This window comes from Phyllostomus hastatus, unplaced genomic scaffold (assembly GCF_019186645.2).
Source record: "Phyllostomus hastatus isolate PE091 unplaced genomic scaffold, TTU_PhHast_1.1 phas_scaffold_1224, whole genome shotgun sequence".
Taxonomy (NCBI): Eukaryota; Metazoa; Chordata; class Mammalia; order Chiroptera; family Phyllostomidae; genus Phyllostomus; species Phyllostomus hastatus.
The window spans coordinates 1,076,597-1,095,231 of record NW_025334008.1 but is presented as its reverse complement, the minus strand read 5'-3'; the positions used below and the strand labels follow the sequence as shown (position 1 = coordinate 1,095,231).

Here is an 18,635-nt window from a genome sequence, read left to right as displayed (position 1 = left end):
AGAGGGAGAGAAACATCAATATGTGGCTGCCTCTCATGTGCTCCGTACCAGAGACCCGGCCTGCAACCCAGGCATGTGCCCTGACTGGGAACTGAACCAGCAACCCCTTGGTTTCCAGGTCTGCGCTCAATCCACTGAGCTGCACCAGCCAGGGTTTAACCCCATTATTTTAAAGGTCTTCTGAAGAAATAAAGAAATGAGAGAAGCAAAGATTTTTGTTTCTAGAAAGAATAGGATAGGTCTAAAACCAACATATTAAAACATAAGTTAACACTAATCAGTGTGGCCCTGAAAGATTAAAAATATAATCAACATTAAAACTTCATATATATTTGACAAAAGTCATCATAAAGCAACCAAGAATAGTGAAATTAATCAATTACTTGGGGGATTAAAACTGTATAATTCACTGTCATTAATGACACTCACAATATTGTATGACTATCACTACTATCCATTTCCAGAACTTTTCATCACCCCAATGAGGAACTGTGCCTCTTCAACAAAACCTCCTCATTCCCATTCCTCCCTCCTCCCTCCTCCTGGCAACCAGCAGGCGCATCTTTTCATGTGCTTGCTGCCATTTGTATATCTTCTCTGGAGAAATGTCTATTCAAATCCTCAGCCTGCTTTGTAATGAAATTGTTTGGCTTTGTTGTTGTTGTTCAGCTGTAGGCTTTCTGGATATTAACTCCTGGTGAGACAAACACTAAATATTTTCTCCCATTTTTTGGGTTTTCTTTTCACTCTGTTGATTGTCCTTTGATGCACAGCTTTTAGTTCCGATGTAGTCCCATTTATTTATTTTTCCTTTTGCTGCCATATGCAAGAAATCATTGCCAGATTCAATGGCATGAAGGTTTTCTCCTGTTTTAAGAATGTGGTTTTAGCTTTTATGCTGAGGTCTGTGATCCATTTTGAGTTGATTTTTGCATTTGGGGCAAGGTAAGGGTCCAGCTTTGTTCATTAAAATGTGGGGTTCCAGTTTTCCCAGACTTTTGATCCAATTTTTCCACTGAGTGATCTTGGCACCTGTGTCAAAGTTCATCTCACCATATATATGAGGGTTTATTTCTGGGCTCTCTATTCTATTCCATTGGCCCATATGTCTGTCTTTTTAGGCCAGTATCACTCAATTTTGCTTACAGTAATGTTAAAATAAGTTTTGAAATCAGGAAGTGTGACATCTCCAACTTTGTTCTTCTTTTTTCAAGATTGTTTCAGCTCTTCAAAGTAGAGTGGGTTTTCCTACTTCTGCAAAAAATGCCAGTGGGATTTGGACAGGGACGGCACTGAATCTGTAGAACACTTTAGATAGTCCTGACATCTTCGCAACATCAAGTTTTCCAACCTAGGTTCACAGGACGTTAACATTTCTTAATTGCATTAAGTGGCTCACAGGGCAGGCTCACGTATTCCTCACACCCCTTGATAGAGGTTCGTTCCCTCTATCGATAACAGCACAGGAACTGGACAAGAATTGGTAAGTGCATTGGAGGTATTGATGAGACACATGCCCGCCAGAGTGCGGACCGTTGGTACCGGGGCTGGGCTGAGAGCACGTGGGATTGTATCACTGGGATTGGCCTTGGATGGCTGGGTTAGTGAGGCTGGAGGTGGGAATGCAGTAAACCGGGCTGGTAGGAGGGCTTGTCACTGAAGTTGTGATTGTAACTGGGGACTGTGGTTGGGCCTGCAGATGGATGGGACCTTCGCTCCTCCTCCGCCCCTGCCCAGCCCCAGAGCAGAGCGATACCACACACCCAGTTCACACATCTTTATTGGACCGGATGTGGGATTTCCAAACCCAGACAGGATACCTCTGCCCAGCACCAGCCCAGCCGTAAGACCCTCCCACTAGGTCCTGGGGAGACCAGCTCCCCACTGGGAGGAATCAAACGTTGGTGGATGGCATGGGTGCCCCGGAGCCCCTAGTGTGGCAGGGCAGAGACCCACACCGGCTCCCCGAGTCCTCCTGCCCGAGCCCTCTGCGCCCTCGCTTCAGACGCTGCCCCTCCTGGAACAGGGAAGCCACGTCCAATAGGGCGTCCTCAATGTGCTGCCCCAGCCGGTGGGAATCCTGGAAGGAGACACAGGTCACGTCCACAGGAAGCTGGGAGGGGGCTCATGTGGGCTGAGAAACGAGGGCTGGCGTCCCTGACTCTTGGGTCTGAGGTAGAAAGGGCTGGGCATTGGGAATCCGGGGTTATGGGGGCCGGAAGTCTGGACTCTCGGGCTGTAGGAGAGGAGAGAGCTAGGAATCCAGACTCCTGGGTGCAGAGGAAAGAGGTGGCAGGGTGGTGGTGCTGGGTGTTCAAGTCTGTCTCACCGTTTTTGCGCTTGATTTTTTGCTGGAGATGTGGAAGGTGATTGCGTCATCCCCCATGAAGATGTAAGAAACACCGTAACCATGGTCATCGACCTGAAAGGGAATGGAGTGAGTGAGGGGACCCACATATCCTCAGGTCCCCTCCTACACCACCACGCAGGCGTGCAGACCTCCTGCCCTCAGCGCCCAGTTCAGGGAGCCGGGGTCAGGGCCCGGGCACACTCACAGGCCCAAATCCACCCCCGGAGGAAACGTAGTCGGGGTAATTGTGGACGTCAAACAGGTGTGTCTGCTGAACAGGGATCTGACTGGTGGCCAGCTGCCACTGCTCCGAGTGAACCTGAGGGACAGGAGACGTCACACACGCAATAAAGACAGACCCACAAGTCTGCGCCCCGGGGCTCAACTCCACTCCACAGAGCCGCATCCCCCGCTGACCTCCCGCACTGGCTGCCCCATCTGCACCTCTGCCCTTCCCCTTCCTAACCAACACGGCTGGGCTCTCCTCCCTGCACCGCGCTTCTCCCCCTGGCCCCGCCCACCTCATGCCCTCTGCCCCGCCCCTGTCGCCGCGACTATCCCCCTTTCTTCTGGCTGAAGGTATCCTTCTCTTCTCCTCTGAGCAGCTTCTCCTGTTTCTAAGACCACACCCTCTCCCCTGCTCTTCCTCCTTTTCCATCTCTGCCTTCTCCCTTACTCTCCTGTCCCATCTCCCTAGCTGTCCGCTCTGCTGTTACTTCCTTTTTCCAACATCACCCTCCTTGCCCTCTCCCTGTAGCCCAACCTGGTCCAGAAAGGGCGACTGCCGGTGGAGGAATTGGGAGACGATGTAGAGGGCGAAGAGGTGGCGGTCGACCCCCTGTCCGCTCATTGCTGCCTTCAGCAAAGCCTGGTGCTTATCCACCGCCAAGCGGAACAGGGCAAGGCACTGTGGGTCCTGGCGTCCCCGGGGAGGGCACGGATCATGGAAAAACAGGAAGTGGGCTTACTGCTGGGGTCTGTCACACCCCTGGCCTCCACCCAGCTTGCAACATCCCTGCAAGGCAGAGACAGCAACTTTGTTTTACCGAGGGGGAGACAGGTTCAGTGAGGGGGGACGCCACTTGCCCAGGGACATACAGGAAGGTGGAATCCCATGGGGTCCCAGGGCTGTCTGATTCTCCCCAACTCCTTCCATTGAACCACACAGGCAGTGGGGAGAGGGAGCAGCGGGGCCTGGGGGTCTGAGCAGTGAGGTTACACAGGGAGCATGCACCATGGTGCCAGTGGAAGTCACAAGGTCACACAGAGGTTAAGTAATCAAAGAGAGCTGCCTGTGACAAAAGGGCTCCCTCCCGGATGCTCCCGCGGGGCCCTGGGAGGCCCCGCGTGTATCACGCTGTGCTGGGCTGTGTCTGTTTCTCCCCGTCAGCCAGCTCCCTGAGCCCAGAGGCCAGGCCTGGTTCCTCCCCATCCCTAGCGGCACTCATGGGGCCCTGGCCCTCCGAAGGTGCTCCAGAAGCGTCTGGGAATGTACGAGAGAGGACGTGGGAAGGACCGAAGCCTCCGCCGAGGCTCACACCCACTGTCTTCTCCTTGTCCGCCATGGCTCTCACGAAGAGGCAGGCTTCCCTGGTGCAGGGCCGCACCGTCTCCGTCCGGCCTTCCAGGAACAGGCGGGTCATGGTCGACTCGTAGGTCAGGCAGAACCGTCCCCTGTCCTGGGGGAGGAGAAGAGGAGCCTGTCACTGGGCCTCAGACAGTCTGCACGGACTGGACCCACCTCTGGGCCCCCGGGCCCCTGCCGCCCAGGACTGTGTGGGGGAGAGAAACCAAGACGGCAGACCCCCAGGGGCCAGGAGGAGTCACGAGGGGGGCTGACCAGGCTGGTCTCGTGGGGGTGGGGGGGGCCAGGGAACCGAGGTCCTGAGAGGAGGGAACTGGGGTCCAGACACCCAACTGACCCGGAAGTGGGCCAGCTGCAAGGCCACCTGGAGGAAGCTGTTTGAAGACAGGTGGCAGCGTCTGATGAAGCTCTTGCCGAAGTGGGAGAAGGGAAAGACGTGGCAGTCGATGTCTCCAGACAAGGTCTTGGCTGCCCTCAGGGCAAGAGAGATGGAGAGCTGGATCTGCCCGAGAAGGAGCGGGGGAGGGGTGGCCGGGGTGAGCTTGGGGTGGGGTTAGAGGGCGGGGTAGGGTTAGGTTGGGAGTGGGGCTGGAAGAGGCCAGAGGAACGGAGTCAGGGTTGGGGTGGGCAGTGGAAACTGGGAAAAGACGGGAACGGAGCTGAAGGGCTAGGTTGAAGATGGAGAAGGGGTGTCACTGAGGGTCGGGCTAGGGCTGGGACAGGGGCTGGGATGGAGAGGGGGGAGGTTTCAGCGGGATCTGGTGGTGGGAGCAGGGCTGACTAGAGGTGAGGCAGTGGTGTTGGGTGGGGATGGAGTTGGGGAGGGCCTGACAGGGAGATGGGGCTGGGGTTGGGTTGGGGGTGGCACTGGTGGTGGGGCTGGGGTTAGCATTGGGAATGGGGTTGACCTCGAGGTTGAGATTGCGGGTGGGGATGAGTCAAAGCCAGGGATTTGGGGGCTCTGAAGATAGGCCTGGAACCCAGGACTCACCTTGTCTGGAAGGTCCCAGTGCAGCCGCTGGGGCTGGGGAAGGGAGGGGTCAGGGGGCCCCTTGCAGTGGCCGTCCACAGAGTAGCCCAGCTGAAAGCATTCTGTGGCCAGAGTGAACTGTGTGCAAACGGAGGCGGTCAGAGCCCCTTCCTCTCCCCGGTCCAAGGGCCATCTAACCAGGGACCTGTTTTATCAGTCCTTTCTAGGCATGGGGCCAGTCCCTGAGAAGGAGAAACCCCTGATGTTCACAAGTGGGTTCTTAGGTTCAAGTTCACTGAGAGCAGGACCGACACTAACACCCAGCTGGTGCTTACTAACCCTTTCTTCCCCTCCAATGGAGCACCTACTACCTCCAGCCTTCCATTTCTCTTCATCTTACTACGGGACACCTCCTCATTTAAAGGAGATATGCAGATGCCCTGGCTAGTGTGGCTCAATGGATTGAGTGCAGGTCTGCGAACCAAGCGGTCACCGGTTTGATTCCCAGTCACGGCGCATCCGGGCCTGGGTTGCAGGCCCGGTCCCCAGTAGGGGTGTGTGAGAGGCAACCACACCTTGGTGTTTCTCTCCCTCTCTTTCTTTCTCTCTCCCTACCCCTCTCTAAAAATAAATAAAATCTAAAAAAAAAAAAAGACTAAATAAAATAGAGAAAATAGAGACATGAAGGCTCTCAGGACTGGACAGGATTTAGAGATAAAAGAAAAACCAGCCCTTTCTTCTGATGAAGGGGAAACGCAGGCCCAGAGGAGGGGAGTGACTTGCCCAAGGTCACACAGCCAGCCTGAGAGCTGAAAGGTGGTTCCGATTCAGTGTGCTGTGACTGAAAGGCCTCACATTCTGGTCCCAGAACATTCTGGATTCACATTCCCACTCTGCAACTCCTGGCTCTGGGAGTCTGGGAAAATCACCTCCCTCCTTGGAGCCCCAACTGCCCATGTGTCAAAGGAAGGTCATACTCCCAGACCCCCTTCTGTGCTGGGCAGCCCTGGTCCGCTCTCTGCCCCTCTCTGAGCCTCTGCTTTTCCTCTCCCTGGAGAGCAAAGTCTTTGGAAACCGGGGTGGCGGTGCCCCAGGGCGGGGGTGGAGGCGGGAGGAACTGGCTGCCCTACCTCCCACATGTGCCCTGATGTGGGGCAATCTGCCCACGAGTGCTCCACACTGAGGCCCAGCTTCCCATTGGAGAAGACGATGAGGGTGAAGGATTTGTCGTACCAGCTGCAGGCAGAGAGTTCAGAGGGGTCACCAAAAAGCGGGCCCTGGGAGGGAACCCAGCATGCTCCGAGGGACTTGTGGCGAGTTCAGGGTAGGTGGGTTTTTTCTGGAACCAGGGCTGGTGTGGGGACCTCTAAGAGGGTGGGGTCCCCGCCTGGTGGTTCTGGACGGGTGCAGAGGCATGTCTGAGGTTTGAAGAGGTGGGGGATTTTGAGGGAATGCACTGAGAAAGGTTCCAGGCTTACAAGGTGCTGGAAGTTAGGGAGACTTTCCCAGGGGCCTCAGAGATCAGAGTGATGATGGGGGGGTGGGCATCTGAGAAGTTATCTGAGGATCTCTAGGTCTGGGGGTCCCAGGTCTGGGGTCCTGGGTTTGGGGTGCCAGCATTTGGGCCTGAGGGTCCCATGGTTCTATGTCTGAGGTTCCCCAGACTTGAGGTTCTGCCTCTGGGGAGACTGGAACTGAGGGTCCAGGTCTGAGGTTTGGGGTCCCAGGGTCTGGGGTCCTGAGCCTCGGGGTTCTGTGGATCAGAGATCCCCAGGTCTCTCTGATCAGGGGCCCTCATATCAAGGAGGCTCCTGGATCTGGAGATGCCCCAGGTTCTGGGGCCCAGGGTCTGCTTGTCTAGAGTCCAGAGTCTTAGGTTGCAGGTCAGGATGGGGTCCCAGGGCTCACCCACCGGTCGTGACCATTGCCGGCCAGCAGGGCATGTGCATAGGCATCCAGTGACGCTGCAGGGTCCTCCCTGGTGAGCCCCGCAGGCTCAGAGTCCAGCGACACAAAGAACGCGGCCCCTTCCACAGCCTCCAGGGCATCCTCTGCCTGGCTCTCCAGGGACCGCCGCACCTGGGCCCACATGTCCCTGTTGGGGAATGCGCCTGAGCCCTTCACCCTGCCCAGCCTCCACTGGGCTCCCAACCCCGGAACCCCGGGGTGCTGGCCGGGCCTCTGAGACCCCTGGCCTCCCATCCACACCTGGGAGCCGCGGTCAGGGCTGCCAGATGCTCCTCGTGGGGGCAGGCAGGTGAGGGGTCATCCAGGATTCGCTGAAACTGCTGCTCCAGGGCCCGCGGGGAGAGCAGGCCGCTTTGGGAGTGGGTCCCCACGCGGAAGAATCGGCCCCGGTGGAAGACGGCCACGTGTCGGCTGTCCTGGAGGTGGCGGATGTGGTCTTGGGGTGGCGTGGCAGATGTGTGGAGACCAGGAAGGTCAGAAACATTATAAGAAAAAGAATAGCAACCACTTATTCTGAGGCACTTCCATGTGGCATGCACTGTTCTAAGCTCTCATTGATTCCACGCTCCCCTATGGTTCCTTATTATCCCAGTTTAGAGATGGAGTAACTGAGGCCCAGAGAGGGTAGTAATTTGCTCAGGGTCACACAGCTAGGGAGAGGGGCTGGGATTCAACCCAGGCAGGCTGGCTCCCGTGAATATACTCAGCTACAACATTGTTCCGCCTCAGTCAGGAGGGGAACAGGGCCTCACCTTTGTGGACCCCTGGAATACGCGTGGTGTTGAATATCCTTTCATACTGGGCAGAGCATAAGGGCCGCATTCCCATCAGCAAAGTCTGCAGGAGATGGACCATGGGCTCGTGAACTGGCCCCCAGGACCCACATGTGTCCCCGGCTAGGGGACCATGGCCTCTGTCCGCAGCCCACAGAGGCAGCCCCCTTACCGGCAGGATCTCCTGGCGGTTCAGGCGGTGGCGGTAGAGGAGTAGGGCGTGGACAGCGTTCCCGGCGCGAGCAGCCTGCACTGGCGTGGGCGTGACGTACAGGAAGTCCTGGGGACCATTGGAGGGGACAGCAAAATACCTGGGGTCAGGTTTGCCCCAGGTGGGGACACTGACCCCCACACACACAGGTCCTGACCCCAGTGGGAGGGCGGGCGGGGAATTCCAGACTGTGATCTGGATCACTGACCCTACCCCTCACATTCTACCCGGACATCCCAATCCTAGACCCAGGAAGTGCGACCCCCACCCCCTCCCCAGCTCCTAGCCCCCTTCTTCCCTTCTCACCATCATGTAATAGTTGCTATTCACCATCAGCGAGTTCCGGGAGCGGAGGTACACAAATTCTTCCCACCAGTCACTGACCTGGGAGGGGCCAGAGAGAGACACTGCAGAGGTGGCTGGGGCCAAGGTGCGGGGGAGGGGGTGGGAGACAGCGGGAGGGTTGGGTCACCCAAGACTGTGTTCACAGGCATCGGTGAGATGGACAAGAAATAAAGGGAGTTGATCAACTCTGGCTAGTGTGGCTCAGTGGATTTAGTGCCAGTCTGCGAACCAAAGGGTCCCCGGTGCGATTCCCGGTCAGGGCACATGCCTGAGTTGTGGGCCAGGTGTCCAATAGGGGGTGTGTGAGAGGCAACCACACACTGATGTTTCTCTCCTTCTCTTCCTCCCTCCCTTCCCCTCTCTCTAAAAATAAATAAATAAAATCTTAAAAAAAAATAAAGGCAACCATCCTTAGCAGAGCCCAGGCCTCCCCACCACCCTGCAACCACCTCTCGTGACCAGCCCCCCTTCCATTCCCAGAGTAAAGCCTCCTTGCTTCCAGCCCACACCTATCAACTTCCCCACTTCCTCACCTTCACTCAAGCCGTGCCTTCACCAACCTGACAGATTCAGATCCCCGTTGACCCTCAAGACAGTCCTCATACCCTCTCCTCCTGGAACCCCCTGGGTCCTCTCACCCAGCTGCGGCCTCTTCTGACCCCAGACACTCACCCCTCCCTTGTCTGTCCTGTCGTTGCTCCCCCCACCCACCTGCACACCCTGCCTGGCAGCGATTTCTAGCCATTTACGGGCACCTTATGAGAGGAACTTTGGGGCTCTATGCCTTAGTTTTCCACAGTGCTCAACTCCTTGTGCCAATCATGGGTCTAGCTCCTGCACTCAGAGTAGAATCCCGTTTGAGGAAAGTGTTTCCTTGAACAGAGAGAGGGTAAAGGGAAACTATTCTGGGGGCGGGGCTTACAGTGTTGGCTGGCCAGGGTCGGGCAAAACGTTTGGGTCCCTGAACTGTGGTTCAAATACTGGAGAGTTAAGGGCAGAGCTCCAGGTGTGGGCGGTTCTGGAGGCGGAGTATGGATTATTGGAAAGTCTATTAAAATGTGGGAGCATGGGGGGAGGGCACGAGACTGTTGGCAGATAAGAAGACTGCTCCGAATACTGTGGAGTACAGAGGAGCTTGGAATATTGGAGCATCTAGGGCTGAGTTTACATTATTGGAATGTGGGGGCGGGGCTGAGAATATTGAGCATGGGCGGGGCTCAGAATGCTCCAATCGCTGCAGGGCCTGAGAGTTGTCGGTGGGACGCAGGGCGGGGCAAGGTCAGGCCAGGGGGCTCAGAACCTTTGCCTTCCCAAAGGGGGACTCACGTAATTGGACGCCCACCAGGATTTGAGCCGCAGGTACCACTGCAACAATGATGCCTGCAGCCTCAGGAATTCCTGCGCTAGGCCCGCCATCCAGTCGAAGTCCTCGTCCGAAAGGACAGGCTGGACAGATTCCAGGTACTGAGGGAAGAGGCAGAGAAGAGGGTAGGTCAGACGCCCCTGCCCGCCTCACCCACCTCGCCCGCCTCCCTTCCCATCCCCGGTACCAGGCCCACCTTGCGCACGGTGTCCTGCACAGAGGGCACGGGCTGGCGTGGCAGGGAGCGCTGGTAACTGAAGAGCATCGGGTGGCGGCCCGAGAATATGCGGACCAGGGCCTGGAGGGATGTGGGAGGTACTGGGTCCTTAAACCCCTCACTGGGTCTGGGGACCCAGGAGGGCGGGGTGTGTAGGGCAGCCCACAGAGACAATGGGACTGGGGAAGGACCCTGCACCTACCAGCCAAGTCTTGGTGGGTGAGGACATTGCTCCATGGGGTTCGAGGAGCCAGCCGTGGTAGGACAGAAGCAGCCTCAGAGCCACATGAAGCGTGAAGATCAGGGCTCCCCACAGACAGGAAGCAAACAGTGCGGCTGCCAGGAGCCCCCGAAGCCTGTGGTGCTGTCCACCCCTGCGGGAGAGAAAGAGAGGATGGGTCTGCGTCTCCCCACCTCAGAATCCCTTCTCATCCAGCCTCTGCCCTTCCTCATATTCCCTGACTCTGGCTGCTGGAGGCTGAGCTGGTAGAATCAGGGTCTGTCAGAGAAATCCACTATCCTCATTTTGTGAAGTAGGCATGGTCCTCTCTGAGAACCCTCCTCCCAGGACTGTGGGGACACCCGGCTTCCAAAATCGCTTCTCATAGAAATTGGTAGGTGCCCGATAAGTGGTACTTTTATTAAAGGGACACCTTTTCTTCCCAGTTAGCATGTTATACCCTTCAGTGTGGCCCTTGGACCTGCAGCATTGGCACCACCCGGGGGGCTGGCTGGAAATGCAAAGTCCTGGGCCCCACCCAGCCCTGGTAAGTCAGAGTCTGTTCGTGTGGGGTCCAGCAATCTCTGTTGTTTAGTTTTTTAATTTTTTTATTTATTTATCTTATTTTAAAAAGATTTTTAATTAATTTACTTATGTTTAGATAGAGAAGGGAAGGAGAGAAACATCAGTGTGTGGTTGCCTCTTGTGCACCCCCCTACTGGGGACCTGGCCCACAACCCAGGCATGTGCCCTGACTGGGAATTGAACCAGGCACCCTCTGGGTCTCAAGCTGGTGCCCCATCCACTGAGCCACACCAGCTAGGGCTTGTTCATTTATTATCAGAGGGAGAGGAAGGGAGGGAGAAAGAGAGGGAGAGAAACATCAGTGTGTGGATACCTCTCAATTGCCCCCAATTGGGGACCTGGCCCACAACCCAAGGATGTGCCCTGACTGGGAATCAAACGGTGACCCTGTGCTTTGCAAGCCAGCGCTCAATCCACTGAGACACACCAGCCAGGAAATCCATGTTTTAACAAGCCTTCCCAGGTGGTTCCCAATCAAACTCAAGTTTAGGAAACTCCAGTCTACAGAAAACCTACACGTCTGCAAGTTATGAAGAGACCAGGGAGCAAATCCCACCGGGAGGACTTAAGGCGAATAGCTCCCCTCTGCAGACTGGGGAAATCTAGCCTTCCTGGAAATGTCTACCTCTGTTCCAAGAGCTGCCCTCTGGGGCTGTCCACACAAAATCTGCCCTCCTCCCCAGGGAGACTAATCCAAGGATTAGAACCTGTCGCTTCACTGCCTTCTGATTGCCGAAGCTTTCCCGAAGGTGATAGCGACAACTGCAATATTGTAACCAGTCCCATGTAACAGCCTCCTGGCTCTGGACTGCATATGCCACATGCACGATTTTAATTTTTCCAACAACCCTAAGAAGCAATTATTATTACCCCCGTTTAGCAGATGAAGATGCTGACCCCTAGATTGAAGCCTCTCACCTGAGAGCACACCGGAGACTGGCAGAGTTCACACTTGCATTAGTCTCTATAACCATATCCGGACATTTTTTAGTTTGTCAGCATCCCTCTTAACAAAGAGCAGCCAGGATGGAAAGTGTACAGAGAGGAGAGAGGAAATCACCTCCTTTTTTATGGATGCTGTACCTTTGTTCATCTGTCCCAGACTAGGTCTCATTGGTTGCTTTCCTTTAGCAGACACAGCACACCAACAGAGAAACTTGCTGGGAGAAGGGAAAGGGAGCAGGAAGGCTGCTGGGCTGAAGCGGGGAGCTCACCAGTCTGGCAGCAGCTCTTTAATCTTCTCTGTCAGTCCTAGGGAAGGGTCCAGCTGGAGGAACCAGGAGAGCTGGATGGCACTGAAGAGGAAGAGCCAGCTGAGGGGGCTGGCAGGGAACACGCCAGTGAGAAAGTCGTTCTGTGGGGAAGAAAGGGCATCCGTTCAATCCCATCCTCTAAGCACATGCCTGAGGCATGGACTGAGCACCCAGCGCGAGCTGGGTCCTGAGCTGGGTGAAGTCGGGGGAGAGCCCGATGGGAGTCAGACCGACCAGAGACAGAACCAAAGCATGCAACTGAGCAGAGAAGGATCCTAAACTCCCCCACAGTCTCCCTTTGGTGCCTCATCACATCACAGGACACACCTGGGAAGCTGGTGCATACTCTGTTGAGCCCCCCACCGAGATCTCCCCTAAAACTCCTGCCTTTAGACAATAGATAAAAACCCTTAAGACAAAGGGCCCAGTGCACACTACCCCTTGAGCACACCCACACCCTGACTTTCCTTGGCTGTGTACTTTTTGCTTTCCCTAAACTCTAAGGGTCCCCATGAGACTTCCAACCAGGGGACCAGTGGGCAGCGGCAGCTCACCCCAAGCTTACCGTGACTGCAACTTGTCTCCCAAGTCCACGCAGCCCAGCATGGCTCATCTCCTCTCTGTGACTCCCTCTCATCCGTCTAGGCAGCCCAGCCTAGGCTCACCCCTGCTGCTGTGATCTTGCTTCTTCTGTCTTAAGTCCGTCCTTTGTCTCACCACCCCAAGCTTCCGTAAATATACTCTCAACATCGCCTGGACTCGTGTCGTGACATCTTTCCTACGTGAACTTAGGAACCCACACATTCCAGATCATGCCAGGACAGACCTGCCTCGGTCTTAGTCCCTTTGTGGTGACAAAGAAACTGAGAAGGAATTTTGAAGAACTCACCCAAGGCCACACAGCCAGGAAGTGGTGGAGCTAGGATTTGAACCTAGGTCCTCTGGCTCCAAAGTCCACTATCAACCACTTAGACTATTGGACGCCTTGGGACCCTAATGAAACAGGATGCCCGGTCACTACAAGGTACCAACCTCTGGGGTCTGTTGTGTTTCCAAGTTTGGAACCATGTCCTCTTACTGATGGACTACCTGTATTGTGCTGGATACCATGCCACATGCTTGGCCCACTTCACACAATTTACCCCAACCCGACAGTACCGGTACTGGGACCACATTCCAGAGAAGCAGCCCAGGACAATGGGCATCTTCATGGCTCTAGAACCAGACTGCTAAATTGGGCTCTGCCACTAGTTCTGCATCTTAACAGCTGTGTGACTTTGGTAAGGTGAAAGCACCTCTCTGGGCTTCTATTTACTCATCTGTAAAATGGGACTAACGTAGGTCTACCTTAGAAGGCCCTAATAAGCAGTAGATTTAAAGGCCTTGGTTAGTATAGAAGAACCTGGGACACAGTGCTATCCAATGTGATTGTAGATATGTGGAAGCAGCCCTGGCTGGTGCGGCTTCATTGGATGGGGCATCATCCCATAATTGAAAGGTTTCAGGTTTGATTCCAAGTCAGGGCACATGCCTAGGTTGTGAGTTCGATCCCTGGTCCAGGTGCGAACAGGAGGCAACTGATCATTGCTTTGTCTCACATCAATGTTCTCTCTCTCCCTTCCTCTCTCTCTAAAAGTAACAGATGTCCTACGGTGAGGAGGGAAGGAAGGACGGACAAGCCCAGAGAAGTCACTGTGCCAGAGGTGACACAGCACCTACGTGGCACATAAGAATGGCAACACTGGAGCGGTTACTTCTGTGAGCCAGGCCGTCTGCTTAGAAAATGAATGCTAACAACACCCGAGGCAGCAATGGGCAACGTTCCCGTTTCATAGACGAAAACACTGAGGCTTGGCAAGGAGGCTGTGGAATCACAGCCCTGGTGTTGCTGAGGGCACAGCCCTCACCCTGAGACCACAGCTTCAGGGTGGCTCCCGGGGTCCCGAAGGAACAGAGAGGAAGGACAGGAGAGCTCCAAGTGTCCATCGGGGAGATGGGTGGCTATGGGATAGAAAGGAAAGAGTGATCGTTATTACAATTATCATTTAATACTGATGTCAAGATGTGGTGCAGGCCGTTAGCCGTAGGAGACATTGGACTCTGCAAAGGGCTTCAGGTTTTTCCTCTTAGGCAGAGGCGCCAGTCAAAATCCTCGACAATGCAATTTCAGTCCATCTGTGAGCACAGAAATGAGAACAGTGGCTGCCTTGCAGTGATGGGGAGGTGGGCGGTGGGGTGTGGAGAACGCTGAATGGAAAAGAGCTGAAAGGAACATTCTCGAATGGTTGGTAATGCTATGTTTGTGGGGCGTTGTTTACAGAAGTATTGTGAAAATTCACTGCACACTTAAAATCTATGTTGTCCTAGATGTAATTATGTTTTAGTTTAAATGTATATGCTTATTTTTCTTCTTGATTTTTAAGATTTTATTTATTTATTTTTAGAGAGTGGAAGGGAGGAATAGGACAGAAATATCAATATGTGGTAGCCTTTTCTGCAGCCCCTACTGGGGACCTAGCTTGCAACCAGGCATGTGCCCTGACTGGGAATTGAACCCGTGACCCTTTGGTTCGCAAGCCAGCACTCAGCCCACTGAGCCACACCAGCCAGGGCTGTTTTTTTCTTTTTTTTTGCAAGTAGAACTCCATGAGTAAAGGACTCTGTCTTGCTCCCTGTGGTATCCTCTGTGTCAGGCCCTGAACAGTATTCCACAGGTATTTGAATAAAGAACCATGATCTCAAACTCTAACACTGCCCTGGGCAGGTGGCTCAGTAGGTTGGAGCACCGTCCCCTATACCCAGAGGTTGCAAGTTCAATCCCAGTCAGGGCATATTCCTAGTTTGTGGGTTCCATCCCTGGTCCCTGTTGGGGCCCATGTTTTTCTCTCTCACTTCTCTCTTTCTCCCTTCTTCTCTCTCTAAAAAATCAATAAACATATCCTTGGGGTGAGGATTGAATAAAAAACAAAAAACCTAACACTTACTTGGCACTTGCCATGGGCTAGGTACTTTGTCCAGTGCTTATCTGTAAGAATTCATTTAATCCTTGTGACTGTCCTATGAGGAAGGGGCCATCATTACCCCTGTTTTACATGTGGGAAAACTGAGGCTCAGAGAGGAGCACTTGCCCAAGGCCACACAACTAGTAAGTGACAGAGCCTGGATTCACACCCACTCCTGGCTGACCCCACGGGTGTTCAAAGAGGAGGCGGCTAGCAGGGAGACTCTGTGTGTAGTCTGTTCCAGAGTTCTAGAGGCAGGCACCGGGGAGCAGACAACGGGTTCTGGTTAGATGGTAGGCACCGGCTTTCTAGAGCCAGGCGGGAGCAGGAGTTGGGCGTCTCCAGAACGGGCGGCAGGGTTTGTAGTGATGGAGAGCACAGAATACACATACTGGAGGCTCACAACCTGGAACAGGGGCCTTAGGGCGCCTTCTTGGGGTGTGGGCTACCTATGATCTTGACTGGATCTTGGGGCTCTGGATGGGGGAGCACCTGGTTAAAGCCTAGAGATGAAAGGGAAAGATGAGAATTGTCCCATGGGAAGGGGACTGAGTTCTAGAGACTGGGGTGGAAGTTGTGTTTGGGGGCGTGGAAGAAGCGGAGGGGGAGGTCCCGGTACTGGGTGCAGGAGGCAGATAGGGGCTCCCTGTAGGTGAGGCTGAGAATCCCTGAAGTGAGCCACAGACCAAGAAATGGCTTTAAGAAGTCCTGGGAGTGGACGTCAGAATTCCCAGGACTGGGTGATCCCAGAAGCGGGCCTCAGGCATCCCGGAAGCAGGTAACTGGATTCCCGGAAGGAAACCAAGCCACAGTCCTCCTCACCCAGAACCGGGACAGATGCCTCTTCCAAGAGCGCAGTCCGGACAGGTAGATCTCCTGCAGCACCGGGCCGCTGGGCTCTGCTTCCGCCCCGTCGGAGGTCAGTGAGCGTCGGAAGCCCGCGGCTTGGCGCGCTTCAGCCATGTCTCCCTAGACCCCTGGGAGGACAGAGGGCCATTCTCTAAGTCCCCAGACCCCTCCTCCCGCAGACCGAGGAATATAGGATTCCAGCTCCCCCTTTCTGAAAAGCGCCTGAGGGAGCTTGTGGTCCAGGCCTTACACTCGTGTTGGGAAGGGACCTCAATTGGGGACCCCTGGGAACGCATACAGAGGCAGGAAGGATAACGCGTGTTAACCCCTCTTGTGACTCTGCTCAGAATGTGGTGCGGGGCCAGCATCTCCCCTAAATACAGGACTTTCAAGATTGGGGGTGGAGGGTGAGTTCTGAGAAAAAGATTAGTCCTAGACCCGTTCGAATCGAACACCTGCCAGACGCAGGCACTGTCCACCCCATTTCCGTTTTCCATGCCAAGGCAGGAGTGGGGTGGGGGTGGGGGAGCTGTCTCTAAATTCATCCCCGCTGGGGTGGCCCAGGGTCCCCTCCCCCTTAACCAGGGCTGGAGGGGATGGGGGCGGGAGCGCCCTACTGCGCATGCCTGGCAGTCAGGGATGCTGAGGCTGTGAGCCGAGGCAAGCTTCGAGAACAAGTGATGGAGAGGCTTCTGCGCCCAACCCAATACACAGGCCTCCAGCCCCCGCAATAGCTCGGGCCCCTCAGGTCCGGTACTTACTACGCTGAGTCAGGGGTCCGCCGGTCGGATCCTGGGACCAAGCCCGGGTACACCTCCCTGACCCCAGAATTTAGAGCTCTGGACCCGCCTCCCACTTGCGTCTGTCCAACCCAGTGCAAGGAGTCCAGGACTCGGTCGACGGGCCTCCGGAGCTCCTGCCTGTCCCGGATTATCCAGCATCCAGGAACCCCGATATCTCGCTCGCGTGTGCCTCCCCTGTATTCGAGTGCCTGGCTTTATCCCCGCCCCCTTCCAATCTCGGCCTTCCATCCCTCCGCTTCCAATCCCTCCGCGCGCTACGCCCGCCCCCTTCCAATCCCAATGTCCAATCCGGCTCCTCTGTCCCTTCTCTAGCCTCGTCTCTGTCAACCCCGCCCGACTCTCCACCATTTGGCCTCCTCCGTTCTACGCAGCATCTGTCACTTGAGCCCCAGGTTCTTGGGCTCCCCAGTCCACTTTTTTTCAAGGAGCTCGCCCCGCTCTCTTCAGGGACCGAGGCTAAGCTTGGAACTCATGGCCTACCTCTGGGTACACTAAAGTCACACCCGTGGGGTATCAAGCTGGAGCAGGAGCTGGAGCGAATCTCAGTCCTACCTTCCCAGGGAGGGAGGGGAGCTGCTCTGGGGCCAGATCGGTCCACAAAAACCACCTGCGGAAGGTGTAACTGCGTGGACTGAGTTGGTTCGAAGGAGGCGCTACAACGAACTGGATTCAAGTTAGACAAAGGAACTTCCATAAGTGAAAACGTGCATGACAAAAGGCAAAAATATATTAGGGACCGGGTCCGGGATGGGGCAAAGACTGAAACACAGAAATCACATGGATTTCACTCAGGACATTAATATTCTCTGTCCATGCTGGCCCGGTGGCAGGGAGGAAGGAGAGGTGATCTCTGGGTGAGCCCATGTGGAATTAGAGTCCCAAAAATAAACAGTTGAGATCATGGCCCCAATATATGGATGGGTAAACTGAGGCCAGGGAAAGCCCAGAAATGTGTCAACATCACGCAGCAAGCTGGGTGGCCTCCTTTCCGCAGGCCGAATTCCCGGAAACCAATCTGACTGGGACCTCAGGCCAGCCATGCGCGTGGCTGTGGGGGGCTGGGCTTGTGGGGGGACTTCCCCCAGAGCTCCTTGATGGAAGAACGGATACAGTATGTGATGTTGGGGAGGTGGTGCATTTGGCATGTGCCCTGGAAACGGGTCCCGTGGTGCTGGGGCACCTGGGGAGAGTGGTAACAGGGTTCAGAAGCCACTGTAGAAATGGGGGTGGTAGGGTAGGGCACCCACAACTCAGAAACCAGCACGGCAAGAGCAGAGATTGCTGTCCCACTCCACCAGAACTGAAGACCCTGGGTCACCCTCCGTGGCCCAGAGGCAGCAGCAAGAGGGTGTGGGTGTCTGTGGGGTGCGGCAGGCCTGGCTGGTGCCCGGAAAACCTTGAGCAGAGCCAACCCTCTGTGGCGCGACCTGCCCCATTCTTGCTGGATATCCCTCTTCAGGGTCCAAGGTCGCTGTAGTTCAGGGGAGACCAGGGCCAGTCCCCACTTTCTGAGGATACAACAGGACAGTCCCTGATGCCAAACTATGCTGCAAGTACAAGGCAAGAACCCCAATTCCTCCTCCTACACCGCTCCTAGGGAGCCCTCACGGGTGTGCCAGAGTGGTGCAGACTATGGCACCCCTTTCCCCCTTTGGCACAGCTGATGCCTCCCAGTGGTGGGCACGCACTTGGCTTCCAGGGGAAGCAGAAGGGGCAGGCTCCTGGGTCAGCCAAACCTTGCCTGCATCCCTGGAGTCTCCAGATTCTTGGAGGCCAGGGGACTTGCGGAGAGGGGTCTGGACAATGTAGGACACGTGCAGACAGAGCCGCCTGGGGACAGGGACAGAAGGAATGTGAGCTTCAGCACAGCCACTGCCGACACCATCGTGCAAGAACAGGCCAAGTGCAGGTGAGGTGCCCACCAGCCTGGCTCCAGCGGTCGAGAAGCAGGCGTAGTGAAGGCTGTGGAAACACATGATGTGCTGAGTGACCCCGGTTGTGCCAGGCAGTGTCCTGAAGACGGACACACCACACCTGTAGCGGAGGCTGGGTAGACGACCCTGGGGAGCTGGGAAGGTCAGGGGGGCCTTGTGTCCACCAGAGGGGCAGAGGCTCTGCTGCCCTGACATGAGACCCGCCCC

General features: G+C 55.5%; 1 protein-coding gene across 1 annotated transcript; it reads right to left on the bottom strand.

The window, feature by feature from the left end:
- Window positions 1-1,768: 1,768 nt before the first annotated feature.
- CPT1C (carnitine palmitoyltransferase 1C) lies at window positions 1,769-16,661 on the bottom strand. Its single transcript, XM_045856406.1, has 19 exons — window positions 16,453-16,661; window positions 15,665-15,819; window positions 11,802-11,941; window positions 9,985-10,156; window positions 9,762-9,863; window positions 9,529-9,666; window positions 8,164-8,241; window positions 7,819-7,926; window positions 7,626-7,710; window positions 7,114-7,309; window positions 6,818-7,000; window positions 6,036-6,141; window positions 4,927-5,043; window positions 4,273-4,437; window positions 3,895-4,029; window positions 3,114-3,266; window positions 2,556-2,669; window positions 2,330-2,422; window positions 1,769-2,080 (listed from the first exon to the last, which is right to left on the bottom strand). The coding sequence occupies exons 2-19, from the start codon at window positions 15,803-15,805 to the stop codon at window positions 1,895-1,897; spliced, it is 2,412 nt and encodes an 803-aa protein (XP_045712362.1). The 5' UTR covers window positions 15,806-15,819; window positions 16,453-16,661; the 3' UTR covers window positions 1,769-1,894.
- Window positions 16,662-18,635: the final 1,974 nt, after the last annotated feature.

Coding starts and splice junctions, on each gene's coding strand:
- CPT1C (XM_045856406.1), bottom strand. CDS start 15,805: ATGGCTGAAGCGCGCCAAGCCGCGGGCTTCCGACGCTCACTGACCTCC. Junction 11,942..15,664: donor GGCATCTGTCCCGGTTCTGG/GTGAGGAGGACT, acceptor TCTTCCCCACAG/AACGACTTTCTCACTGGCGT. Junction 7,711..7,818: donor ACCGCCAGGAGATCCTGCCG/GTAAGGGGGCTG, acceptor CATCTCCTGCAG/ACTTTGCTGATGGGAATGCG.